This window comes from Oxyura jamaicensis, chromosome 20 (assembly GCF_011077185.1).
Source record: "Oxyura jamaicensis isolate SHBP4307 breed ruddy duck chromosome 20, BPBGC_Ojam_1.0, whole genome shotgun sequence".
Taxonomy (NCBI): domain Eukaryota; kingdom Metazoa; phylum Chordata; class Aves; order Anseriformes; family Anatidae; genus Oxyura; species Oxyura jamaicensis.
Window position 1 is genome coordinate 14,376,988 of NC_048912.1, and position 27,578 is coordinate 14,404,565.

Below are 27,578 nucleotides of genomic sequence, written 5' to 3' on the forward strand. Positions count from 1 at the left end.
GGGGGGGGGGGGGTGGGTGGAGAGGAGGGGGGCGCCTGCGCAGTGCTAGCGTGGGAGGGATGGGATGGGGCGGTGGGGGGGGGGGGAATCACGCGTGGGGGGGTGGGTGGGAACGGTGGGGGGGGGGGTTAAACGCGCGTGGAGGCCGAGGGAGAAAAGCGGCAGCAAAATAGAACTTCCCTGACCGGGAATCGAACCCGGGCCGCGGCGGTGAGAGCGCCGAATCCTAACCACTAGACCACCAGGGAGGGCTGTAAGCGGGGGCCGCCGGCGGCACCTTGAGCTCAGCGTCGTGACCGCCGCTGTGGTGATGGAGGCCCGGCGGCCATCGGGGCCCGGCCCCTGCAGGCCCAGGGGGGTTGCAGCGGCGGTCCCGGGCCTCCTCAGGAGGCGCTCAGCCCCGGCACTGACCCAGCTCCATCACCTCTTTGTAACCTCTGCTCAGCACCCTCCTCACACGCCCTTTCCTCCCGGCACCCCCTCGGTACCAGCCTGCACCCCCCGGGGCTGCCGGCTCTCACCCACCCCCAGGAGCCGGTGCGTTTAATGAACAACCCGGGGCGTATAATTAGAGGCAAATATGGGATTTTGCACCCTGGGACCCCCAGGTGCGAGCCCACGAGGCAAAGAGACGCTGTGGGCGAGCGCTGCGCTCCCCCCGCTGCTCCCCCATCCCACCAGCAGGACCCCGGGGATCCCGGCCGCTGGAGCCGGTGTGCAACCCCTCCTGCCAGAATAAACATCCAGCCCCTTAAAAAACACGCTTGCCTCGCTTTTAGGAACATTGTGGCTGCAGGGAAGAGGGCTTCCTTTATCTTTTTTGCAATCAGTTTGCAGCTTTGCTGTTTATCTGCTTAATCCTGCTTCACGGGAAAGTGATCCAGCTCCCTCCGCCGTGCAACGCTCCCGTCGAAGCCTCTGCACCTCGTGCTCCTCCGGGAGCTCTCCCATTTTCAGGTGTTCACCGCCTCCTGTAAAGTAACACAAGTTTCCTTCTGAAAACACCTCCATGTGGTTTCCGTGCCTTGCACCAGACTTTCCCAAATTCTGTCCTTTCCAGCGCATGAACCAAGGGCACAGGACCCACGTCCCCTTGTGCTCTGAGGCTTAGGAAGCCCCCAGCGACACAAAACATCCAGGCACAAGGACGCAGGAGCTGCCGAGCCCCACGGAACAGCTCTGTCCCGCTGGGGCTGCCACCGGAGGCCACACAGAAGGGACCTCCCCAGTCACAGCAGGGGCTGCCAGGGCCTGGCCCCACAGGGAAAACATTTCTTCCCCTCTGAGAGCTGCCAGGAGCGCTCCTAGAAACCAAGAGGTGACAAAAACACCGCCAAGCCCGTAGGCAGGATGCAAGGTAAGGCTTAATTAGCCTTCCTCCAACCCACACGAGGTCCCTCGCCGGCAGGTCCCTCGCTGCCGCATCTCCTCCACAAATTGCTCTGTGCCCAGGTGCGACACCAACCCTTCTGCCCTTAGACCCGGCTACAGGGATGGAGTTTTACATGCAAAAGCGGGAAAAGAAAAAAACAAACATCAAACCAAGCCAACAAAACCCCAAACCCCACAAAAACAAAACCCTCACCACCGAGCAGATGGCTCTAACTTAGCCAAGCAGCCTCTCGCTCTGCAAGCACGGCGCCACAAGCAGCTAGCTCTGCTGTCCCGCTGCCCCTCTCCATTTGAGAGCAGCTCCCAGCTCAAGTCACACTCGCCGCTTCCCCTCCACGGTGCTGCTTCACTCACTAGTGACTGCCAGAGCTTCCAAGAAGCTGAATCCCTGGGGTATCGTGCTGTAAATCTGAGCCAGCACCGCAGCTGCTGCTTTTCCACGTTAGAAGTTTCCCCAGCCTCAGCCCCGAGTGCCGAGGTTCCCCCAGGACTAAAGCCCCATGCCCCAAGCTCGGGAAAGCGGCGCGAGGAAGCCCGAGGTTGGGGTCACCTGCGGCAGCAGCGGTGAAGGAGCAACGCGCATCGCTTGGAGGAAACGCACGGGCTTGCAACTGGCTGAGCACAGCTGTCTCAGCACCTTGGAAAGGAAAAACCAGACCACAAGCACTACTTTACACATCGCTTTATGAGAAAGCATCCAGAGGCCGATGCACAAATAAGCCAGAGGGACCGCTGCAGGTGGCTGGGATTCGCCCGACACGCTCGTAACACACCCCTCGGAGCAGAGTTCAGTGCCGTTGGATAGAACGAGTCAAAAACATTCAGCCCGTTTTCTCCCAAAGGAATGCTTTATTGACAAGGTTCCTCAGTATTTATCTGTAAAGAGAAACAGTTCAAGACCCACGCTCCAGCGGTCCCCGTTTCACTGGCTCTGCTCCTCGCACGGAGGCCAGTTTTAGTCAAACAAGGAGAGCTGGTAAATGACACACTGCACCCCGCCTACCGCCTAGCACATCTGCCTTCTACTGCCTCATCGTGTGTCCCCGCATCAGCAGAGGGAAGGGAGTGGGGACGGGGGAAATGGAGATTAAATCAGCAGACAAGTGTCAAAACTTGCTTCTCTGAAGAAGGGGCAAAGAAGGTCCAGTCCCTCCCAGGGCGATAAACTACTAAAGCTACCCAGATATGTACACAGGCAAGTCTGAAGACCTGAGCAAGTCCCACTTGGCCTCTAAGGCACAGAAACACTCACTGCAGGTGTATTTATTTGGAGGCATCTCGCCTAGAAGACCAGGCCTCTGTAAGAAAGTTTACAATGTTTCAGCTCCTGAGCAATGAGATCTGACATCAGAAGAGCAGAACATCTGTCCGCTTTGGGAACTGGTCGAGCTCTGTGACTCTGGGTTTGTAAATCAAGATTACAGCCGGGGCTTTCAACCAAACAACCCACACAGTCCCAGCCAGATGTAGCAGGCGGAGGAGCCCACGGAGAGCAGAGTCCCTCCAGCACAGCGTCCCTAGTGCCAGCAACAGCTTTGTCCTCGTTAAACCTGGCCCCGCTGCTAGCAGCCTTCAGAATTTCTTCCTCCAAGAGCGAAGGCATAAGCTGAGAAGGGAGAAGCAAGTTTTATACACTCAGGCAACAGAGTGCGCCACTGAAAGTTAACACAAGAACTGGCTTATAAGCATGCTGCTACTACTGAACGATGCAGAACTCCAGTGCTCGATATCCAGCTTTATAACCCTCACCGTCCTCTCTAGAGAAAAAAAAATCATAAACGAGTAAAGCATAAGGTGATGTAAGGCTTGCAATTCAGTTTCAGAGTCCAAGGGAGCATTTCCCTAATATGATGCCGAAGCTTTTTTTTTTTTCAGCTTTATTTCTTTAAAGTTCGTTGCATTTAAAAATAAAGATTTTAGTTCTGTTAAAGCTAGAGCATTAGTGTAACAACGAGGCAGCTGCTAAGTGAAGTTTCCCTTTTAGGAGCCCAGAAAAAAAACAACACGTAACTGTTTACCCCTTTTAACAGATTTCCCCAATGAGAGCCAGAGGAAACAGTAATGGGAGAAGCCTGGGAGATTGCTGAGCTGCTACACGGCATGCCCTGAGCAGAGCACATAGCCAGAAGCTGAAGCTAAAATGCCCATGCACTTGGCTTCTCCTGCGACTGCCCTCCTCACGCTGCACAGCGCAATTTATCTGCTCCCCGTTATGACAGACGTGGGGAAAACTGCTTCTTCTATGCCAGCGGCATTTCTGAGCTGCTTTAAGGAAACTCCATCTTAAGTGCTCTCCCCAAAGGACAGCACAGCGATACATTTCATCTACAAAGTTTAGTGTAAAATATTCTTTGTGTACAAAACTTTGCATTCTCTTTATTTGACTTGGATCCAGCAGCAGTGTCTATGAATGGATTATGGATCTCTCCAGACTGGTTCTCAGCCCCTTCATGGACTCGCATGTTGTTGCTGTTGTGAAGAGTTGGGAGGGAGGAGGCTTGCTCTTGGAGTCGTGCACAGCTGTGCAAAGCCACATCGCAGGTCTAGAAAGGAGCGTTGTCTTGTGGAGGCTTCTCTCCAGCTCCCGAGGGGGAGTGGAGGCCATCGGTGCTGTTTTCCCTGCTGCCCACCACTCTGGACTGAAAGGAGAGAAGCGAGTTAGGATAACGAGAAAGCAGCACTGAGAACACCAAGGGAATTCTGCCTCGTCAAGGTCACCTACTGTAGCAAAGAGTTTGCATATCTGAGAGGCCATTTGCCCAAATACTACTCCCCAGGAAAAACATCTCAGAAATCAAAGCTTCTGCTTAAGAAACGTGCGTTTCCAAGACAAAGCAGGCAGTTACCTTTATGGTCCCAACTCTATCTTCAAACGACTTGAAGGTTGCAGAATTCCTTGAAGGATGGGAAGAGAAAATAAACAAGAATCAAGACAAGTTAGCTCTTAACTGAACCAAACCCACCGTGTGACTGGTCTCTCTGGTCATTCCCATGCAATGCCAGCAGCACCCAGGACACTTGCAGCTCCTCACCACACTGGCCTTTGGCATGAATATCTCAGGCACACCAGACAAAACACCACACACAAAAACTCTGAAGGAAAACATTTCTACCGCGTGCAATTGCTCGATTGCTCAAGCCGACAAGTTGAGGAAAAACGTCCTAGTTCACTAGGGAATCAACGCACGATACGGAGAGAAGAAACTAGTCCTTAGCTTCACAAGGCCTCCAACTAAAAGCATGCTTTCTTAAATAATGGAAAAGATGAAAAAGGATTAAAAACAAGGCTTCAGTTTCCCACACTGCATCCTGCTGGCAGGAAGGGGAAGGGCCGTGTGCCTGAACCTATGGGCAGTTCTGTTACTAGAGCAGTGGTCATTCACGCCAGGAAATGCTCAGAAAAACCCGCATGGAATAAATTAGTCAGAGGACTTTGTGGCAAAGAAAGCCAGGTCAGTTGTAAGCTGCTCTCCCTGGGCAAGGCTGCCTAAGCACCAGGAGCTGGGCGACGACAAGCCTCGTCTCGGTTATTGATGTGCAGAAGAATCACTTTATACCCGTGCCCACAAAGAAACCTCTGTCCATCTGGGACGAGGATGAGCAGAGAGAGGGCATCTGTGGGCTTCATCCAGCTCTGGCAACCGTTTCTCCTACAAGATCCCCATCTAATGCACCGCAAGGGCACGCTGAGAAGGGCACTTAGCTTCCAAGCTGGAGACAGAAGGTTCAAGTTCGGATTCCTCCCGGTATTAGCAACGGCTGTGCTGTAAATTGCCAGAGGAGGACTGTAATCCCTCCCCTCCAGGGACCTCTGAAAGCTGCGAATTTCAATTAGACTTTGGTACAGTTGCAACACTGCACTTAGCCTGAAAACAGCGCAGGTGCTAATGGCCATAAAAAGAGATTGGGTAAAAAAAGCCCCGAATTACTCAAGCTGCAGGACACAATTACCCCAGCGCTCCCTGCGCGGTGCCTGCCGCAGCAAAGCACTTGCACAAATCAGATCCGAAGCCCGAAGGATGACGGTCAGCCAGACTTTCCCACCACCTCCCCCCCCAAGGAAGCAGGACTCGGTGACGTTACCTCATGGCAGGCATACTTATCGAGTGGCGAATGGAGTAGCTGCTACTCGGAAGCATTCAGGAGGAGGAGGAAAAGGTTAAATAGCAATTTTAAACAGACACCACGCAAGAGCAGCACACCCCTAGTCCCAAGCACTCACTGTCCATGCTCAGGCAGCTGTGGACTGCTGCAGTGATAAAAGCTAGATTCCCTCGGTTCAAAGCTGCAGCCCAGAACCAGTTTTCCAGTTATGGGACTGTAACCATGAGTATTTAACTGCTATTATTTGGAAAATTTAAACAAAACAAGCCCTGTCGCATTTAAAAACTTGCCTAAACGTTGGAGGCAGACAGATTTGCTCCTGTCAGCACAAGGAAATCAGTGTCCCCCCCCCCCCCCAATGAGATATTTAAAAAAGGGTTTTCAGCTATGCCCAGGACACAGGAGGTATCTCACCCACTGTCGAGGACAACATTTAAAAGAAGCAGAGACAACTGCAGGGGACAAAAACGTGCACGACTGGCTTCTCCGTCTCGAGTTACACAAATAACTAAGTTTTACTAGTAAAGGTTTCCTCCAAGCAATAGTCCCAAAACAAGGCGGACAGGGACACAAAAGGCATGCAGGGAGCGCTCCCAGAAGGTGTCCTGAATTTGTACGTTCAGCTCGGCAAGCTGTTGAAGCAGCTCAGAGCCCCACTGCTCGGCAGTTAAGACTCTCCTAGCTGCAGCTGTATCGTACGTAATGCTGCTGTGATACAGAAGGCAACCCCCCCGGCACTGCACTGAGCTAGGTTTCCCAACCCATGTCGGAGATGGAGGCAAGGCTTAACTCATCAGCTTCCCCTTTCACACCTACGAGGGCCCGGCACAGAAACATCCGCTCTTCGAGCAACCTCGAAGAGTGTCTTACCTAAAGGAATGTGAGAAGGGGTGAGCCCTGAGAGCAGCCACGGACAGCAGAGAGAGAAGGGAAGCAACAGTCAGACACTTGTGCAGATCCCAACAGTAAGTGCAGGGCAGCTGAGCATGGTCATAGGATCACAGGACAGTAAAGTCACCTAACCACGAGGAAGCCTCTTAAAATAAATTAGAGAAGCCGGCAAAAAAAACAATTGCTTTTCATTAAATCAAGTAACCCAAGCTAAGAGGTTTTTCAGAGGACCATACCAGCACCTACTCACCTTTCCACATTGCTGTCATTCCATTTGTTTTAGAGCTTGTTTTCCTAAGCTGAGGTTTGCACCAAGCGCTGGCTAATTTGGTACAAAGATTTCTTTCCCCCCGAGCTCTGACACAAGGACAGCACTGCCAGGCTTCCTGGCTGAGAACTTCTGTAACAGGCATCCATTGCAGGTTGCTGTTATCTTGCCAGGCATGCAGATCTCAAAGATACTGCTCAGAGCAAACATATCTCAGCACAATGAGGATAAGAGTCTCCGTATAAAAGGTGTCACGCACACCCAACAACCTGGTTGCCCATTTTTAAGCGTCAAGGCAAATTATCCCCCAGCGGGTTACCAATTTCCACACCTGGTTCTGCAGTGCATCTCAGGGGGCTGAGGGGTCTGAAATACCCATCCAAGCTTTCCTTCTCGCACTAGTAGGATTACCAGGGTGTTCTAACAGGGCTTCTCCTACCAGGAGCAGTGTTTTATTCCACTTAGACACCATTTTTGCCTTGGCAGCAGAGAAGCAGTCATGGCAAGCTGGATCTGAAGTACTTGGCAGGGAGCACGAGGGCTTTTCCTTACAGCCAGAGCAACAACGTTAGACTGTGATTGCGTTCCCCCACGTATCCAAGTCGGCTCTTTGGCAAGGCAGACTCCTTGAAACGCTGTCTTTGCATGTGAAATAAATTAACTTCCTACTAGCTCGTGCTAAAGAACACAGCCAGCCACGTGCATGCACCACGCTGCTCTGCATGCGATACCACAAGCACTGAGAGCCTCGTTCAGCACCTGGGCCTGGACCTAGCGGTGACCCTTTTCCTCCAGCCATGAGGATTTAAAGCCTCGACAAATTCAGGAGGCTGCAGCCACCTTTGGGGCTCAGCTTAGCATTTCATGATCAATTTGCTGGTGGTATGATATGCAGTAGCAAACTCCATCAGACAACACAAAATGCATTGGGCTAGAGACAAAACCACAGAGCAAGCAGTTATCTGCCAAGAAGAAAACTCCTCCAATTTGCAGTTTACTGGGGTCAGTAAAATGCAGGAGCAGAACAAGCCAGCTTTTTTTTTTTTTTTTTAACTGTAAGTGGAGATAACAGTAAGAGCTTAATTGGCCATGATTTGCAGAAATCCCACCCATTAATTAAGCTACATTTTCTCTCCCCATGGCAATCTAAAAGAGTATCAGCACTGATACACTTGGCGTACAGATATTGCATTAACTTCACAATCTCTCCTTAAAATACTTCTAAATGTTCAAGCTGTGGATTGTGACCAGAACGCGGCAACCCCGAAGCTTTGACCCAGGGACTCGTTACTGCTATTTCACACCATTTCAGTCCAAGCATTTCTGATGAAGTTATGACTACGCCCTCTGCGTGTCCGAGGCGTTTGTCCCATTCATCACGCCTTCCTTGCATTTATCAACCGGTGAAGGCTGACTAAACAAGGAAATCCCTTCTGTTATCTCCACACTTCCAGCGCTGGAAAATAAACCTTCGCTACAAGTGAATTTGGAGCGTAGGAGGAAAAAGCAAGGACAGTAACTGAGGTTGCAGCATAGGCTACGAGGCCTGGAACAGAGATTCTCTAAGGACAGGGATCATCCCCATGCATTCAGAAGTGATCACGACAATAAACCAGCTTCACTCCTTGTGAGCTCTGATCACATATCAGAACACCTCTTACACTTTCACCTGGCAGGGGTAGCAAATGGGACGGTCCCTGCAGAAGCTTATGCTCAACGTTAAACTTAATTCAGAATCAGAAATACCAAGACTTGAACGCAGCACAGGAGGCAGAATTCTGTTTACATACGCACAGAAAACCTACAAGTTTTCTTAAAAAATAATCATCATTACTGTGTTCCCCCACAGGGCCACATATTCAAAGCAAATTCTTCTGAAATAAATTTGGCAGGGATTCCCTCAATTTATAAGGCAGAAGCTGCCTCTGTTTTGTGGTACAACCCCCAGGGTATTATCTGTAAAAAGGAACAGAGGCTTTTAAATTGGTGATTAATGCTGAGCAACACCACTGCAGAGGTCTGACGTGTAGCCAGCATTTGCACCAGGACTTTGTCGGGCCAGCTCTGCCTCCAGGAGTAGCCGTTCAAATTTGGCTTGGCCGTGCATCCCCTCCCTGCATCGGGTGCTCCTGGGGTGGCACAAACATTTGCGTAGCCTCGTGGTGAAATGGATTTTGCCAGCAAAGAGAGGCTGGGCAGGACCAAGGCTGTCAGAACAGCTGCTTCTGGTGGCGATGCTGGTTCAGGAGTTCCCCACGTGGCCTGAGGAGGACAGCTGCCATCCCTTTGTCACAACAGCCTGAGCAGGCGGCAGAATTTAGAAATTTACCACATTTACTTCAACATTATCAGTTCAGGAAAATTTATTACCACCGCATCTTGCGCCAGTGTCTGTCTGCTGTGTCTCAAGTGATTACACGTAAGTCTCTTCTCCCAACAGACAACGTAGTTTCCAGGAAAGAAGAATTAAAACTTGAATACTGGAAGGGGTGGGAAGCCAACTAGTCCTCCGCCAAATTCAGAGAAGTGAGCTACTGAAAACACTCACCAATGATCACCCTCCAGAAACCCAGTGAATAACTCACTGAGGAGGGATCTAGAATAAATCAGTACTATGTGATCAGAGGCCGACAAGTGCTTACCACTTGGGTACTCCCAGCCACAGCGGAATAGGAAATTCCCTACAAAGAACGACAGCTACCCATTCAGTCCAGGCTCTGGCACGTTATATTAAATACAAGCTCAAAGGATACTTCCTTCGTAATCCAGATAGCTCGTTTATTCTGAATTAGCTCTCCATTCCAAGAAAAGCGTAGGCAAGGTCTTTCGCATGAAAACCTTGCACACCACTCTTAATGGGGAAGCAACCTTCAGCTTTCATTCCCAAAGATCAGGAAAATCCCAGTGCTAACCTTCAGCTCTGCACAACTCCCAGAGCAGGAACCCCCGCCAGCGACTGAGGAACCAGCCCCCGACTTTTCAGCTGAGAGAAGTTTAAACTTGCACCTATTCCAGCTGCCATCTAAAGGAATCTAGATAATCACCAGCCACCCAAAGAGGTTTTTAATGTTATCATGATCTGATCGATCGATGTCTTCCAAACTAAGTGACGTAACTGTGCTCAGAAGGCAAGCTGACACACAGGGGCTTGGAACTGCATGACACGCAGCAACCAGACTGTTTTTGAAGTGGCAGAGCGATGACAACCTCCTTCTAATCTTAACCCGTAACACTGAGAAAACACACCTCTGTAACACAACAGCGAACGGAAAAGGTGAACTTGAATTCTTCTTTCTTATATGTGGTGCAAAAGCTGCAGGGAAACCACGACGGGAAAAGGGGGAAGGGATGCTCTGTCAGCTCTCCTAAGCTGAATTAAACGCCTTGGAACGGGTTTTACCCATCAGTCTCCAACAAGTGTTTAGCCTGTCCTGAACTACGACGGACAAGGTCACACTGAAGGTAGTCCACCTACTGCAACGTGCTGCCAACTAGGCAGAAAAATGGAAAAAAGCCTAGTTATTGTCTCAAGCCTCGTTACTGTTTGAAACCGAGATCAAAGCACCAAAGCACAAAGCAGAAATCTTACCTCATGTCACCAAGTTTCCTGCTGATAACAGAACCTACATTGGAAAGGGCTGCTGAAGTCTTCTGTCCTGCCTGGGAAAGGGTTTCCTGGGTCTTCTTGTAACTAAGTGGGGAAAAAAACAACCGCCAATAAGCTGTGCCAACAGGGTTAGGGTTGAAAGCAAGAAGCATCCCCCCATTTTGAAAGAGGAACCCATAGTAAAGAAAAGAAGCTGGATTAGTGAGCTGCACTGACCCCACTGAAAGAGCCCCTTCCAGTCCTGGATATATCAAAGACTTGAAGTTTTTAGAAGGCAGCAAGCGCAGGACTAACCTTCCATACACTCACTTGGGTTCTTTTACTATTTTGACTGTCCATTCTTAAATCTCACAAACATTTGCAAAAAAAAAGCCCATTTTCCATGTGGAAGCACCACAGCATTACACCCCAGCTGCTCTACGAACATCTTCTGGAATCTTTGAGAAAACAAGCCCAGGAATTTATCCCATTACATGCTTGTAGTCCTGAAGGAGTTAGTAGCTTTTTTTTTGTAGCGTTAGGGTATGGAGGAAAGAAGCAAGTCTAACATCGTTACATAGAAAGGGCAACACAAGAAGCAGCACCACCTCTACAGCGCAGCTCAGAATGAAATTGAGAGAGAAGTTTCCTATCAGTTACCATTAACCACAGTGAGTCTGACAGCTTGCATTTGTCAGCTGCTTACGTTTGAGTTGATACGAGAGCTGGAGAAGACAGACACTTGAGGCCTTCTCATTTGATGGAAACCAAAGTTCTAGGTACAAAGATTCTCCACGCCGTTTTCTTTTAACTAAGCTATTCCACAGCTGGTGATTAACATCTAGATTTGTGGCGTTCTTCAAACTATAAAAAAGACTCGGGCCGGAAAACAATTCCAACAATTTAAGCCAAGTTTTCTTATTCCAAAGATATAAGCTTACTTTTTTGCTCAACTGCAAAATTTAGAAGGACATTTATAAACAGAATAGAATGTCCTGAGTTGGAAGGGACCCACAAGGATCCTGGAGTCCAGCTCCTGGACTAACGTTAACAGCCTGACGTTCTCATCTCTGAGCTCCCAAGCCACCCAGTGCCGTGATCCTCCCCTGGTGCTGAGCCCTCTCACGGGACTGGATTTACAGCTCTCTACCAGAGACATTGAAGACTTCGTGCTCACTGAAACGTGTTGTGCTTACTCCACTTGTGCCTGGCACTCAGCTCTCTCAGAGGAGCACTGAGCACCCCAGCAGCGACGAGGAACAGTTTATGGAATCAAACGACACCATCCCACCACGCACACGCTGAAAACTCTTATCTATGAAGTCGGGCTTCAGGAGATAAGAGACTTTCCAACCGTTTTTTTCCCCACGTGACAGCAGTATTCCTAAAACAACTGAAATTAGCACTCAAGTGCTACTCCTTTTGCCTCAGCGTGCTCCTTCGTGATGCCAGCACAGCTGTGTGCCGACAGGGATTTAAACAGGGAAACAATCTGGCTGAAATAGAAGCTTGGAAGGAAAAATAAATTAAAGAAAAGATAGCAGCCAGATCAGATTGCCAATCTAGTCCTGCATCCACAGCTCCCCCACACACACCTCCACCACTGCAGCACAGGAGGCAGAGCCAGGAAAGCACCGCTGAGAGCTCGTTAACCCAGAACTGCCATCGTCACAGACATGGAACTGCATCTGTGACAAGCAGGGACCAGGTTCTACAAGACTTCAGTGCAACTTAACTACACCCAGCTCTGAGCCAGAAGCCACCACTGCTCTCCTGCAAGCAACACGGCGAGGTTCACCGTCGCTGTAAATTCACACTCACTCGCTTTCCTCCCTTAATGCCAGCATAAAACACACTGGAATAATCCAAGCCTGGGAGTAATAAATATGAGCTATCACTAATACCTTGCTTTACGAACAGGCAATTGGCTGCAGAAGCGACCTCTGCCCTGTGGTACTCAAACCCTTCACTGCATCCCTCTCCCATAAAGCCTGCCAGGGAGGGGCCGGGCCTGCATCCTCAAATCCTTCTTTATCCACTAATGCCCGCTCTGATCCAGCGGTCCCCGCTCGCACCATCTAAGTCACCTCGCATCCTGGTTACAGCAAAACTGGAGCAAGAGAGAGAGGAGCGGCACCTGCGAGGAAATTCAGAGCCCAAAAGCGCCGTAAAGCAACTGGATGCTTCCTAGCTGTTATGTGGAGAAGCTCTGAGAAAACAGGAAAGAGGAGGCATTTGCATAACAAACCCAAAGCAACCAACTAAAACCTTATCTGTGGTTTTCTTGAACTTGGCTCCTAGCATTTACCGAGCAGTGGAATTGCTGGAAATGAAATTTACTGACAATGGAAACAGAAATTCTGTTCGTTTTCTGCAATGCTGCCGGAGTCGTTCCCTTTAACCCCCCTCGCCTCTCCGTGTTAATTGGCACCTCCCTCGTTAGCATGAATTGTCACTCTGCCTAGTGCCAAAGCAAGCAGGAAAAGCAGCGTGCCACAGCTAGCCAGGCCCTGAGCGCTCTGCAGAAGCACGTTTCCGCCATATCCTTCTGGCACTTGTTAAGCACAAGGAAACAGATATAATGAGAGTTTTTCTATTCTAGCAGGCACACCCAGGGAGGAACTCTGATTAAACACCACTGCAGTCAGTCCCGGTGTTGGCAAGCTTAAACATAAAGGTCACTCCCTTTAGCAAGTGAAATAGTGATAATTTACATCTTCTTAATCTAGACAACGTCCACGGAGCGTAACAAGTAGAACCTGCGTACCTCATGTTTCTTTTTCGATACTCCTGCTTTTTATCCACTCTCATCTTTCAGCCATGTTATGAAGAAAACCTATCCACAAACACTGACAACAAGAAGCCAGCTCAAAGGACTTGATGTCATACCTACTCCAGAGAACAGGAAAAATCTGGCCTACCCCAGACGTTTCTACCTCATCGTGGTTTAAATCAGTTCAGAAAGCAACGACACGATCTGTCTGCTCCCACTGCACTACTGTGAAGGATTCCCCTACACTGTGCAAAACATGCAGCAAGAAGGACAAAGGCCAACTCTCACACTACGCTTCCAAAATTTAGTCCAGATGCGAATTCAGTTCCAGACACTTAATAAAAACCTGGTAGGAGACTTGCAGCCAACAAACGGAGTACAACAGCAGTGAGGTTTAAGCTGTTCACATCCATCTGGAGCCCCCCGAATGACAGAACAGCTGCCTTGGATGCTAAAGCTCTATCTGTTCTCACCAGGTACCACAGCAAAAAGAAAGGCTCTTGCTCACCGAAGAGCACGTTAAGTGGTAAGAAGAGATCAGCCTGCCTATTCCACAGCTTGTCAGCTGAAGTTATGAAGCCTGGCACGCAGCTCCCGAGCACCCAGCGGCTTCAGCCAGCCCTCCTCTGAGAGCAGGTGGGTGGTTGGAGATTATCACTTGGACCGCAGTGAAACCGTGCAAATACTGACCTGAGGAAAAGCTCCCTCTCCCAGAAGAGACAGTTATCAGGTTAAAAAAAGCGAAAGCTGGAAAAAAAAGATGTGCTTAAATAGATCTAGTCAAAGCAGAGGGCTGCGAGCAGGGGCACAGGACATTAGAGGCAGCAGACTGTCGTGAAAGCATTGGTTAATGCTGAAGGTTAAGACACTCACGCTTCTGATTGAGTTAATTTTTCATTCCAGTCCTCCAGTGTGCTGCTGGCTGAAAGATATCTACAAACACAACGGAGGTTAGATACAGCGCCAAGATTCGTGACAGATGCTTCTTTTGACACTTTCCGCGTTATTGGTGTCTCTTTCCACTTACAGTACCTTGGGTTTTATTTCTCTGACAATGCCTTTCCACCTTTTCTGCTACAGCCAGGGGAAAGGAGGCAGGAAGACACCCAAGCTCTGCTTTCTTTCTCGTTTAAGCACCTTCAAACACTTTGCACAAAGAAAGCCTGCAGTTTAGAAGGTGTCAGGAATTGAGAGACTTCAGATCTTCTGTTCCCTTCCTAAATACTGCCCAGCAGCTACATACTAAAGGCACAGAACAGTGAATTAAGCAGAGAGCCAAAAAATCTGACTGCCACACCTAAAGCTGGATGTTAGCAATAGTGTCACCTTGACAAACTGCTGAACTGCACTTGGTTTTCTCATCTTTACAAATCATGCTTTCCTATACCTAAAACCGTATCTTAGGAGTTGCAAGAATAAGTGCCGGATGTGCAGAACAAATACAAGTACTACCAAGTGCCTGCTACCAGCCCAGACACCAGGTAGAAGTGTTCAGAGGACGCAGCATGTTGCGGGCAGTCCCTGTCACCCCAGAACTAAAACTATCCCCAGTTAGATCTGAACTGTCTTTGCCTACTGATGGGAAACTTCCAGCTCGCATTTCTGCTTAGCTAAACAACCACCTCCTTAAACACAACACGCAGAAGGGAGAGAATCTGCAGCGTAGAAAATGTTCAAGGTCTCCCCTACATTCAGCTCTGCAGCAGGAATCAAAGTGATTCGTGTCTAAGGAAAACAGAGGCCTAACACACTACAGAACATATTCTGGAGTCAAAAACAGCCAGCTGCATTTGTCACCTGCTTGCGCGTACTGCCAGACTAAAATCTTTTGCTTTCTGTTTGACAGGAGCAGAAGGGTTCACATGCATCAACCCCCCCCAGCCATGGCGTTACAGCTTTCAAAAGCTAGTATGTATTTATATTTGTATTTGCACAGCCCCTACTTTCAGCTACAGGTAAGTGCCTTCAGGCATCTTCTCTCCCCTGCGGCCGTACAGAAAGGCAATAAGCAAACTGATTCCACATCTGACGAGAAGAGAAATAGTTTCGTAGTAAGTACAGAGGTTTGCTAATAGGACACCTGATTACAATAAATTAACCTAACGTGATCAGCTGAAGTGGAACTGTGGCTGATTTGTCACGTTGTTCGTTAATGAAGTGTGGTCTGGTAACTGATTGGAATTTTTCTTCTGCTATGGCGAGACTAAGAGCGAGATGATAGTAGTAACTTTTACTCATCTCCTCCGCAACCGAGGGATGCTTAGAGCTGGAAGTCAGGCATGCTGCTGCCAACGGTCCTGACTGTAGCTTTACCACGCCTCCAGCTCCCTATCAGCCCCTGATGCCTGTGAGAACAAGGAGCAGCACAAATCGGGGAACACAGCAAGGAGCAAGAAGGTGTTGCTGAGGAGCCTGAGGCACTCACAAGTCAGACTGTGTCACTTTGTCATTCCACTCTCCAAGTTTCTCAGATGTTTTCACATAACTAGAAACAGAAAGTGTTAATGAATATAACTTTTAATATTCATTTTTAGAAGACAATGACACATTTCAGTTACAAAGGAGTAACAGAAATTGAACAGGGGGGTAGGAGGGAAGAGGGGGAAGAGAAGAACAAACAGAGAGAGTAACAGCTCAAAGATCTGCCCCGAAGTAGCACGGTCAGTAACTCCAGATTCTAGTTAAGTTACACGTGACTTTTTAGACCAAATGGTATCTCTGGGGGTACAGAGGGCCCCTTATATCTGGGTGTCACTGCAGGGTTAAACTTACCCCTTTGCCTCTCCCTTTGGCACTGTCGAGCAGTGCTGTGACTGTACCTTTAGTACCTGCTGAGGAACAGTCAGCCTAATTTCAAGTGTTCTTTAGGCAGAGATGCCTCTGCATGCAGCATTGATGGCACTCTAGTTCTACAGATTCTTTTCCTAGAATACGCAGACTTCTTAAATTCAAGCTATGTGGCCCAGAAAACAGATTTCTGAACTAATACGCAGTAATATTTTTAAGTTACCTACCCTCAGGAAGTTGGCTCAGTGAATTTCAGCGCTTTTTGCACTTCTCTTTGAGCTTGAGTTCAGAATGAGGTAGCAGCAGCCTGTGCCTCGCAGAAACGGGCAGAAGCACGCAAACTGAACTGTTAAGTGGTGATCTAGATTTCTAACATGATACAAAAAAGCACCCAGCAACAACTTATCCAGATCACAGATACTAAAGTTCCGTTTGCACTGACACAAGATCAATTAAATTAATATTTTAAATTAAATTAATAATTTAAATTTGTTTTTTGAATGCCCTTTCTTTACATACTCATCAGAGCAAAAGCCTTCAGACAGTTGGAGAAGCCCTGAAATACGCTGCAGGGGAATAATTGCTACAGAGCAGCATTTAAGCGTGAAATGTGCATCACAAGCAGCACTTACGCGTTGGAGACTTGTACATCGTGCCAGCTTTTAGACAGGTTTTGCTTTAACCCATCCAAGGGAGTCAGACCCAGCTTCCTCTTCAGCTCTCCACAGTGCCTCTCTTTAGCAGCCAGAACTTGTCTAAGAGTACCAATTTCTTCTTCAACCTTAGGAAGAGATGGACACAGATCTCAGTATCACAGTTTAATAAAATTCTGAAAATGAAGCCAGCTGTCCACCTCCCTCAAAACTATTACAGTTTTGCTAACGTGAATACAGAGAACTGGTAGGAGTTTCAGGTGCTCACAAAATAATTCAACTTCACATGAATGGTGTTGGAATGGCAGGCCTGTGGATCGGACTTCAGTTGAAAGAACATCCATAAAAGCCACCAAACTGGTGACTTAATGGCAGCAAGATTATCAGAAATCAGTCCTAGCATCGTAATTCCAACAGAAAATACCATTAAAAAAAAAAAAAACAGTTGCCAAATACTTATTAACTAAGGTTTCAATCTTATGATTCTCTTCCCCTGCTGCCATCAGAACAAAGAACTTTCCCTCAGAGGTATTTCTTACAAGATTTTCAGAACACTCTGGAGTTGTTTCGGGGCAGAGAAGGTTCATTTCTACCTTAAATTAACTGCAGCTTACCAGCAGCAGCATGACCATGCAGAACAGCCAAAATTACCTTCAGTTATTTTTCAGGTACAAATTATAAGCTGACCTTTAAAACTCGGAAGGTGCCCACGATTTGGGATATTACTTTACAAGCTCTCAGGTTTTCAAAAGCATATGGGCACCAAAAACGACTGCCTATAACATGTAATAAATATTTAAGAGAAAAGATAGAAGAAGAAAGCACATTAGTACGCCATTGTCTCGGTTTCATAAGAGTTTCATTTGCATACCGCTTGCCTGAAGTGTTTTCTTACTTCAAGTACAGCTACAAGCCTAGCTGAATTTCACTGCATCAAAGGCCACGTACTTCCTGAGAGCTCTAAATTAAGACGTTCTGGGAAAGAGCGTGCACCATCACACACCGTTTGAAGTGTCTGCCAGCTTTGTTGATTTTAACAAAGCACTGGGAGTCGCACAGGTAACACCGCCATAAGAAGCGAAATAAAACCCTCGAGCCTGCTCCTGTGGCACCCCAAGTTCTTGCTCTTGCCCCCCCAGCAGGTCACGCCTGTGGCTCTCCCTACCTTGGCGATCTCCGCTCTCAGCTCCTCTTCCTCGGCGGCTGTCAGCCCCTCAGGTGCCGCAGTCCTGGCTGCGGCCACGCTGTCCACGGGCACGTCGGTCATGGCATCGGCCAGCAGACCTTTGTTGGGAGAGTTAAGGTTGATATCTGCCGCAGACGAGAAGCACACACGGTGAGCGGGCAGCAAGCGAGGACGCGTCCCGCAAACCCGCCCGGGGAAGGCCAAGGACGAGAAAAGGAAGGGAAACCGCACCCGGCCCCGTGGTGGCTGTCGGACGGCCCGGGGCAGCGGGGAGAACCGGCAGTGCCTCCGCCGGGCCCTCAAGGCACGGAGACCCCCCCCCTCAGGGCACCGGGACCCCCCCCCCTCATGGCACCCAGGGACCCCCTCACGGCCCCGTGGCCTGCCTCACGGCCGCCTCTCCCCTCACGGAGCTCCCCCGGGCGTCTCCCCGGTTCCCCCCCAGCCCAGACCGAGGGATTTAGCCCCGGGGGGGAACCCGAGCGCGGGCCCGGTCCCACCGCGGACGCCCCTACCCTGGCTCGCGCCCTCCATGGCGGCGCCCAGGCCCCGGCCCCCTCCAGCCGCCGCCACCTCCCCCGTGACGCGATCACCGCCGCGCCGCCCGCCCGCTTCCGGGGGGGCGCGGGGAGAGCGCGTCACCCGCCGCGTCGCCATGGCAACGGCGCCACGTTCCCCCCCCACTACATTTGGATGACGTCATCGTGTAGATATGACGTCATATGTGGCTGGGATTGCATCATATGAGCTGGGGTGACGTCATAGGGCTGCCACCCCCTCAGTTACCCCCAGAGCCCCCCCCCCACCCAAGCCCATGGTGGCTTCGTTGCCCGCTCCCATCGTTGCCAGCCCCCATTGAGCCCAGAACCGCTGCAGAACCGGGAGGGCTCGGCCTCCCCCGGGCCTCCCCCGGGCCTCCCACTCCAGCGGCTCCGGGTGCCCCTTCCCCAAACGCAGGGGCTGCAGCGGGGCACCCACCGGCTGCCCGCACCCTCACTGAGACAAGGAGGCAATGGTGGGGCCAAGCAGCTCACCTCACAGCCAGTGGCACCCCACGGCACCCCATGGCACCCCATGGCACCTCATGGCACCTCATGGCACCTCATGGCACCCCATGGCACCTCATGGCACCCCAGAGCACCTCACAGCACCCCACGGCACCCCACGACACCTCATGGCACCTCACGGCACCTCATGGCACCCCACAGCACTTCACGGCAACCCACGGCACCCCATGGCACCCCGCGGCACCTCACGGCACCCCACAGCACTTCATGGCAACCCACAGCACCCCATGGCACCCCAGGGCACCTCACACCCTCCTGCCTCCGCTCCTCCATCTCCGGGCAGCCCCAGCAGTTCCCAGGGGATGCTCACAGCCCCGGTGCTGAGCCTCGGCCAACCCTCCTGCTCACAACACCCCAGCTTCTGTCGTGTTTCTGGGAAGCGCTCGGCAGCCATCACAAGGGCACCGGGGAAGCCCTGGGCAGCTGGTGGAGAACGTGCAACCCTCCCCGCTGAAACCCCTGTGGCTCGGTTACACCCTCGTTGCCAGCCCCTTTCATTTTCAGGGCCGTTTCCACCTGGCCTGTTTTCATTGCCCAAGACGAGCCTGAAAAGGGAAACGAAGATAAAAGGGGAAATGTGCATTAATTTTACAGAGCCCTTTCCAGCGGCGCTCAGTGGGCACCGAGCAGAGGGGGCTCGCGAGGGCTGCTGGAAATACCCCGGCAGGGGCTGAGCACATCGCCTCGGAGGAGGGCCCCATCCTCCCGAGGTCACGCAGCGGCCCTGGATGTTCCCTTTTGAAAAGGATGGGGAGCACTTGAAGAGCTCAGCTTTTTATTATTGGCTTTTTTAGGGTCTGGGGGATTAATCTGATGTTTGGGCACAAGGTTGGGCTCAGTGGAAACCCAGGGAGCAGCCGAGAGCTGGAGCCCGCGGGGAAATGCAGGCAGGGCCTGGGCTCCCGGCTGCTCGGCCCCGAGAGATGGAGGCAGCAGGAGGCGCTGGGAGGTTCTGGCTCGCAAGGAGCCGCCGAAAGCTCTGCCAGGCACAAAAACCCGATTCAGCGTCCAGCAGCGCCGGGCTGCCAGCGAGCAGGGTGTGCCTCCCCGGCAGGCGGAGGAGGATCGCCCTCCGAACGCCCGCTGCTCCCACTGCTCATTTTGCCGCACCTTCAGGCAATGGGTTTTAATTAAACGTATCCCAGCGCCCGCTTGCTTGTTCTCTCTCTCAGCCCCCGGATGGGTTTTTGGGTCGGGGAAGCGGCAAGGCTGCATTTGGGGCGGAAAATAATCCCCCGTGTGCCAGGATGGTGCTGCTGCTCGGAACGGCTGCGGCTCTGCCGGGGTGCCCCCGGGCTGCCTCCTCCGCCTCCGCCAAGGCTTTCGGCCACAGCTCCGTGCCCTTTGCGCTGCCCCCCAGTTCTCCTTTTGCTGCTGCCGGGCTTTTCGCTCCGATGGGGCTTTTCTGGTGAAATGTCAGGCCCGGGGTCGGTTCCCGTCGCTGATGCCCTCCCAGCTGCTTTGTCTCCCACACGGAGGTGGGAGGAGAGGGAAGGGGACAGCTCTGATGTCCCTGGAGGAGGAGCAGCAGCATCTCCCCTGTGCTGGGCATCTCTCCGTGCCCCCCAGCAAGGGCACGTCCCCGGGCAGTTACAAAACATGGCTTTTTTTCCCAGCAAAGCCAGGAATTGCGTGAGCAGCCCTGCAATGGGGACTGGTGTCCCGAGGCACCATCTGCTCCCGCTCGCTCTGATCCCAGCTCCGTGCCGGGGATGCTCCAGGAGGTCCCGGACATTTCCCGGCTGCCGTTCCCTGCTCGGCAAGGCGCTGCTGCTTCACTTGGAAGCCGACACAAATTGGGCTCCGTGCCCCTTTTAAAGAAAGCCCTGACCTAGATTTCGCTGCCCGGCTGCGCTCTCCTCGTCACTCCTTCCTGCAGCTGGAAAGGGCCCAGCAGAGGAGTCCTGGCTCCTGCTCGTTAACCCGGTGGCTATTAGCACCACCGGGAGCCTGTGCAGGCTGATGGGCCCCTATTTTGCCCACTGTTACCCATGCACAAGGCGCTACCGGAGCATCCCTGCAGGTGGGGGCCCTCATGCAGCACCGATGGCCCATGGCCAGCCCTCAGCCCCATCTGCTCTCCCCACAGCCACATCCCCACCGGGACCCCGAGATATCCCACCCCTTGGCACCGATGGGCAGAGCTTCTGCACCAGACCCTGTGAAACACCTCTGCATCCTTCCATCCGTCCCTCCATCCGTCCACCCATCCGTCCCCCCCCCCCCCCCCAAGTCCCCCAGTCCACCTGCCCCCCCCCCGCGGTGTTCACCACCCCCCCCACCCCCCCCCCCCCCGGGAACCGCGGAGGCCCCCCCGGGCCCCCGGGCCATCCCTTTTGCCCCCCTTCCCCCCCCCCCCCCAGCTCCCTGGCTCGCCGTCCCGCTCAGCCCCAGCACTTCCTCGGACAGCAGGCTGCCGGGCAGGATGGCATTTACGCGGGCCGTGGTGACAAAACCCACCCTTACGAGTGAAAAGTCACCCAGAACTGCTTGCATCAACGCCGCCCCCGCTCTGCGCCCTGCGGTCTCTGGACACCGGTGGGTGGGAAGGCGGCGGGTGGGCGCGGGGAGCATCGGGGTGTCCCTGCGCGGGCACCGCTTCCCCACCATCACCCCACGGCAGCAGCGGGGCTGCCCGAGCCGCCCCCGTGCACCCCCAAAAAACCCCGCTGTGCTTCAGGTGGGACGGATCCGCTTTCTTCAGCCCTGTCCCCGGGGTGGGAGCAGGGGGGTGTGGGCTGGTGGTGATGGCGATGTTCCTCTTTTCCAACCCGCCCGCCACCCCCTGCGTGCTGCGGGGCTTTGCCCACCCGCCCGCCAGCCCTGCTGTCACCTCATGCAGCCTTCCTCTTTTTTCAAAACCCAAAATAAGCCCCAGGCTGCAGCAGGGGGGGGGGGACGGGGGACGCCAGAGGTGATGCTTCCTCTTTCTGAGACATCTCTGGGAAGGGATGGGGACTCTCGAATGGGGCCATGGGGGGGGGGGGGGGCGATGAAGACGCAGCTGCTGGGGCCAGGGGACAGACGTCAAGTGTGGGGCCTGTGGGCTGCATCCTGAGCAGCCCCTGCGGGATGCCCAGCTGGTCCCCAGCAGGATCCTGCTGCAACCCAACACCCCCCTTGGTGCCACCCCGCAGCTGGCTCCGGACACACGGCGCAGGAGGCTCCGGGACATCAAGCAGCCTGGGTGGGCTCAGGTCCCCGGCTCTTCTGAGGGGTCCCCGTACCCATGGCAGGGCTTGAACCACGTTGTAGCTTCTCTCTCTTCCTTCGGGGCCGCTTCCAATCTTTGCACGCCTCTGCCTGGAAATGGGGCCCTCATTTCTGCCCCGTTATCTCGCCTCGTTTGACTGTTCTCAGCCCTAAACAGCCCCGGGGGCTTCTCGGGGATTGCCTGAGCGCAGCGTCCCCACCCCGGGGGGTTTTCTCTCTCATCCCCACCTTGTCACATCTCAACCAGTTTGCATCGTTCATCCCCACCCCGAGCGCTGGGAATTCCCCCGGCAGCCTTTGGGGTGAAGTTGCAGCGGGGGCAGCGGGGATGCGAGAGCTGTGGGAGGTGTTGGGGAGGGGGGGGGATTGCCCCGCTCCAGCCCCACGCAGCCAGTCCTGCTGTCCCCACGCTCCCCGTGCGCTCGCCGGACGACGTGCACACCAGGCACCACGCACACCCACGGGGCAGCGTGCGCCCAGGGGCACGGGGACGTGCACCCGAAGGACCAACCGCGCTCCCGCAGCCACGTTGCATGCCCAGGACCTTGAGCTGCGGGGGGAGCACGGGGCTGGGGCTCTGCAGCCCGGCTGGGGCATGAGGGCTGCGTCCCCGAGGGGTGCCGGGAGCCCCTCGGCCATGGGTGTCTGCACAGGGCATCCCGCCTGGCACCCGGCACCGTCGGAGCCAAGGCGAGGGTGCGGCCGCAGCCCTCCTGGTGCCTCCTATCCGGAAACGTGCTGGCCGAAAATCCACCTCCTCCCCATTTTTGCCTGATTTCCCCTGCTCTGCCCGGGGCTGCGCTCAGGCCTGCTTCCCGTCCTGCTAACCTCAGCCCTGGGACCCGTCCAGCACCATCTGCCGCCTGCAAAACCCCTGCTCCCTAAGCCGCCTTAATCCCCCGAATCCCAGCCGCATCCCGGCGGCCGGTGGCATCTCCCCTGGGTTTTGGGGGCAAGCTCCCAGGGCTGTGGGGCTCAGCGGGGCTCAGCGGGGCTCAGCGGGGCTTGCCGTGGCTCCGGGGTGTCTCCCTGCTGATGGGGACAGGGAGGGAGCGGAGCGGCCGCAGCGGGGCTGGTGCTGCAGGCACTGGGCCAAGGTCTGGCCTCGGCTGTAGGAAAATGCAGAACGCAGAACTGAGGCAGTGGTTCTGCGGGGCATTTTGAGAGATGAAGGGGGGAAAAAAAGCAATAAAACGTGTCCGATGCTTCCACCTCCATGCCCTGCTCTCTGCCCAGGGATTGGGGCGAGAGCTCCGTGGCTACGGCAAGCAGCGGGGCCGGGGGCTGGCGTGCAGGATGCGGCCCCGCAGCCCCTGGAACAGGGCAGGACGGCTTGGCGAGAGAAGAAAGGGGCTGGGGGGAGAGGTGTGGGGGGGCTGCCCCGCTTAGGGGGGATCTTCCTGGAGGGCGCAGGGGGAGAGGAAGCACGGCAGACAGCTGCACAACATCTGGCAGCAGCGTGGCCCCCCCCGGGACCCCGAGGCCGCCGAGCGCGGGGTCCGAGCCAGCGATCCGCTTCCTGCCACCACCCCCCCCCACACACAGCCAGATGTGCCCCCCGCTGCCCCCCGCCGCCCCCCGGGCCACCCGCGGGTCCCACCCTTCCCTCCGGGCCGTGCCCAACACCTGCTTCCAGCTCAGTCCGGTTCTCCCAGGCCCCCTTGGCCCCACAACGCCCAGGGGAAAAGGCGGCCCCGTCACCTCTGGCATCCCCATCCTCTGCCGGCTGCCGGCGGGGCTGGATGCGGGCTGTCAGCTCTCGGCCCTCCGCAGCCCGGAAAATCCACCCAAAAGGGGCACGGCCCCCCTGCCGCGGCACCGCGGCGCCGGTAACGGCCGAAGGGTTTGGCCATCGCCCCATGCCGGAGCTGCCTGGGGCTGGGGGAGCACCGAGAACCCCCCCCAGAAGCACCACCAGCACCCCAAATCCTGGCGGTGCCCCCACCGAACGGCTCCACGCCCTGTGCCCGGGCACTTCACTGGGTGAGCTTGCAAGGAAAGGATTAGCCCCAGGAAACAAAAATAGGCTCCCTCCTTAAAAATAGCTTCCTGGGATTAAAAATAGACAGAGTTCCTGAAGGCGATGCTCAAGGAGAACGGGCCACCCGCCACCTCCATGCCTGGGGACAGTTCCAGGGGGCTTTGGGCTCCTCGGAGCCACCTGGCTGCGGGCAGAGCCCCTCGGTGCCACCCTTGGGAGGCTGCTGCAGGATCAGGCCCTGCAGATGGGGATAACCCAGCCACTCCTTTTCCCCCAGCAGAGTTTTGCTCGTGTTCAGGATCAGGCCCTGGCGTGGTGAAGCCCAGCCTGGCGTGTCTGTGGGTTTCCACGGCCAGGCGCCGCGGCGGGGCGAGTTCCCGGGTGCTTCCCTACGGTTTGGGGCCGTCCCCAGTCCCGGCACCCCACGGAAAACCCCGGCACGGGGGCGATGATGGGGCGGGGGGGCATGGCGCTGGGGTCACGCAGGAGCTCCCCGCGCTGCCTCGCAGCCCCTGGCCGTGTCCTGTCGCCAGCAAGAGAGAAAAGAAAAAGAGGCAGGAAGAGAGTTTGGGCTGAGCCAGGACAAAACTCGGAGGTAAACAATTAAAACCGGAGGAGAGAGCACCTCTAATCCCGGGGATGCAGCAGGGGGAGAAGTAATGTCCATGGCTGCATTTCCCCAGGCGCAATCCCCGCAGGATTTGTGCGTGGACAAATTGCGCCTCGTGCTCACCGTCAGTGCTGAGCTGAGACGTTAATCCGGGGAGAGGGGAAGGGGCAGCGGGCGCGGGGCTTTCTCCAGGCTCCGAACCTGCTTCCAGGTCCCTCCGACCACTCTGCTCCACCTACCCCAGCCCCTGGCACCCCGGCTCGTTCCCCCTCGCTGCGCCCTGCCGCCCTCACTCCGGTCCCATCGGGGTGACGGGGTCCGGGTCGCGGCGCCGAGCCTCGGGGACAGCGGGGACACCAGGGCTGTGCGCAGGGAGGACAGCACGTGGCCAGGAGAGGCTTCGGGAGCGGGGTCAGGGACGAGCGAGCGAGCAGACGTGACCCCAACAGAGGGGCTCAGCTGGAGCCGTGACGGGCTGGAACACCCTGGGGATGTCTCCCCCCTCCCCGTACCCCCCCCCGGGGCCACGCTCCCGGCGCCCTGGGACCGGCGCAGGGGCTCGCTCCCACGGCCGGGAAGCGGCGGCGGCTCGGCCTCCGGAGGCAGGAAATCAGCACGCGGGGGCTGCGGGGACACGGGGACACGGGGACATGGGGACAGCGGGGCGCCCCGGTGAGCCGCAGGGATGCTGCCTGCACCTCCCAGGGGTCCAGCAGGACGTGGGGGCACACCCAGAGGGCTCACGGGCAGGGTTTGCACCCCCGGGCGCTGCAGGAGGTGAGCGCTGCGGGACCCCCTGCCCGTGCCAGGACCCCTCCCAGCAGGATTCGTCCCCGTTTCCACCTTGCCCCCGCTGGGGCGAGGAGCGCGGCTCCTCCCAGCGCCGCAGGAAAGCGGCATCAAAGCCTGCTGGCGGGGCTGGGAACGTGGGGCTCGTGTTTTCCCAGCAGCTCCAACACCGGTGCCAACGGCCGGCAGCGGCTCCCTTTTGGAAGCGGGTGCTGGGGGTGACAAAGGGCCAGGGCCGGTGTCCCCAGCACAGCACCAGGGCGGTGGCAGCCAAGCCGCTGCTGGCTCGGACATTTCCACCTCCTGCTCTCCGCTCCCCTCCCACTCAGCGCTCGGGAGCAGCTTTTCTCTCCCTCCCCGCTTTTCTCCCCGCGTTGCCATTTGTCATGGCAGCGGCACCGGGCTTTGCGCAAGGGCTGCGAGCAGAGCGAGGAGACCTCTGCCTCCTCCTCCTCCTCCTCCTCCTCCCTTCTCCTTCTCCTCCTTCTCCTCGCAGCAACAACCGTGGGGAGGGTGCGCAGGGACAGGAGGCCCAGCAGGCGACAACATGTTAGCAGCACCCTTGCGAAGGACAGAACCCGGCTTCTCCCCTAAATCCCCAGCTCCTGGAGTCGTGCCGGGTGCGGGGTGCCCAAGCCCACGTTGCTTCGAATCAATCCCCGCACCCATCCTGCGCTCAGCACCCCCCCAGGCACCTCCCAGCCCCAAATACGAGGTCCCCGTGTCCTGGCAGCACGTGCCACTCGTGTGCCAGGTCCCCGCTGCCAGGGGACAAAGCGGCACCAGCCGGGCCCCCCCAGGGGGGGGGGGGGGGGGGTCTCTCCGTGCCTCCTGTTATCAGTGGCTCCATCCTGCCCCCCCCTCCCCGCCCCAGCTGGGCATTATCCAGCTGATCCCGCTCGCAGCCTCCCTAAATCCCTTAGAGGGGTTAAAGACAGCGCCTGGCCCTGCCCTGACCCCAGGGGACCCCTCAGCACCATCCCCAGCTCCCCCGGGAGCTCAGGGGGTGCACGGATCGGGGCTGGGGGGGGGGGGGGGGGGCTCCACCCCCCCCGCCATACCCAGGCACGTTGGAACCGCAGCCCCCCGTGCCCCCAGCACCAGCACCCCCTGCTCGCCCCTCTCTGCCTTCCCCGAGCCCCCCCAGGCCGAGGGCAGGGAGATGAAAGCGGGGCTGGCGGCCGCCCCGCCGCCTCCCACATCCTTCCCTGCGAATTCCTCTCCCTCCTTCATCTCTCCGGGGGTGCCCGGCTGCGCTCAGCGCCGCGGCGCAGCGGGCTGGAGGAGACCTTCGCGTTTTCCCCTCCGTTAAAAATAGCATGAGATTTATTTTCTGGCAGCGTGGAAAGCCCCCGGGGGCGTAAGAGAGGAAGCAGACGGGCTTCTGCTAGGCCGGGGAGGGTTGGGGGGGGGGGGGGGGGGGGGGCCGCAAGAAGGGGGGGAGAGCGAAAAGGGCAGGAAATAACCCCCCGGCGGCAGCAGCGGCCCTGCGGAGGGGAAAATGCTCAAATGCAAACAGCGTGCGGTTCGTGTGGAAACTCCCAGGGCAGGGACAGGCTGCCCTGTGTCCCGCTGTCCGGCCAAACAGCCTCTTCCTGCTGCCAGGCTCCTGCAGCAAGCCCCCCCCCCGCCCCGAGACCCCCCCCCCGCACCCCTCTTGGCCACCCTCAGTCCCTCGCCCCCAGCCCCAGCACCCCCAATCCCCCCCCCCCCCCCCGGGGGGTGGGGGGGGTGGGGGCCCCCCGGGCCCGGGGCGGGGGGGGGGGGGGGGGGGGGGCCCGCGGGGGGCCCCCCCCCCCCCCCCCCCCCCCCCCCCCCACCCCGTGCCCTGCGGACGGGGCGGCGCGCGCGGGAGGGGGGGAGTGTTCCCTCCCCCCTCCCCCCCCCCCCCCAATCCCGGGACCTTCCAGGCTGGGCAGTCCCTGGGTTTTGTCCCCGTCCCCCTCGCCATGGCCGAGCGGGGCTGGCAGCTGCCAGGGCGTAAATCACCGCCGCCCGGCTCTCCCCGGGGGTTTTCTCCTCCACTCGGCCTCCCCCTGTCCCAAAACAGAGCTGGAGGGGGGCTGGGGCTGCCGGTGTCCCCGTGCCACCCCCAGCACCCCCCTGCCCCTCACGGGGGGGCACCGGGTGCCCCGGGGAGCAGGCGGCCCCGGGTCCCCTCCCTCTGTGCGTCCCCTGTGCCACCAGGCAGCCCCGGTGACCTTCCTCGGCCCGCCGGGGGGGGTTTGTTCCGATTTCCTGGGGACATTTTGTTGCTTTTCCTTGCGGCAGACTTTCC

General features: G+C 55.7%; 1 protein-coding gene and 1 non-coding gene across 9 annotated transcripts in view; both read right to left on the reverse strand.

The window, feature by feature from the left end:
- TPD52L2 (TPD52 like 2) overlaps positions 1-18,305 on the reverse strand; it is a 30,770-nt gene extending 12,465 nt beyond the window's left edge. The window contains exons 1-10 of one of the 8 annotated variants that reach the window (XM_035343616.1): positions 18,156-18,305; positions 17,620-17,765; positions 16,434-16,582; positions 15,440-15,499; positions 13,888-13,947; positions 10,245-10,346; positions 6,367-6,393; positions 5,476-5,517; positions 4,209-4,287; positions 4,177-4,178 (exon numbers count right to left, since the gene is read on the reverse strand). In XM_035343616.1, the coding sequence (XP_035199507.1) occupies positions 4,177-4,178; positions 4,209-4,287; positions 5,476-5,517; positions 6,367-6,393; positions 10,245-10,346; positions 13,888-13,947; positions 15,440-15,499; positions 16,434-16,582; positions 17,620-17,765; positions 18,156-18,297 (809 nt within the window). In that variant the 5' untranslated portion in view covers positions 18,298-18,305. Of the gene's footprint in view, positions 1-2,220; positions 4,032-4,176; positions 4,179-4,208; positions 4,288-5,475; positions 5,518-6,366; positions 6,394-10,244; positions 10,347-13,887; positions 13,948-15,439; positions 15,500-16,433; positions 16,583-17,619; positions 17,766-18,155 lie in introns of those variants that run through there. The other 7 variants (XM_035343615.1, XM_035343614.1, XM_035343617.1 and 4 more) reach the window with 7 other exon arrangements.
- Positions 177-248, reverse strand: TRNAE-CUC. Its single transcript has one exon. It is a non-coding gene; the product is annotated as a tRNA-Glu (tRNA).
- Positions 18,306-27,578: the final 9,273 nt, after the last annotated feature.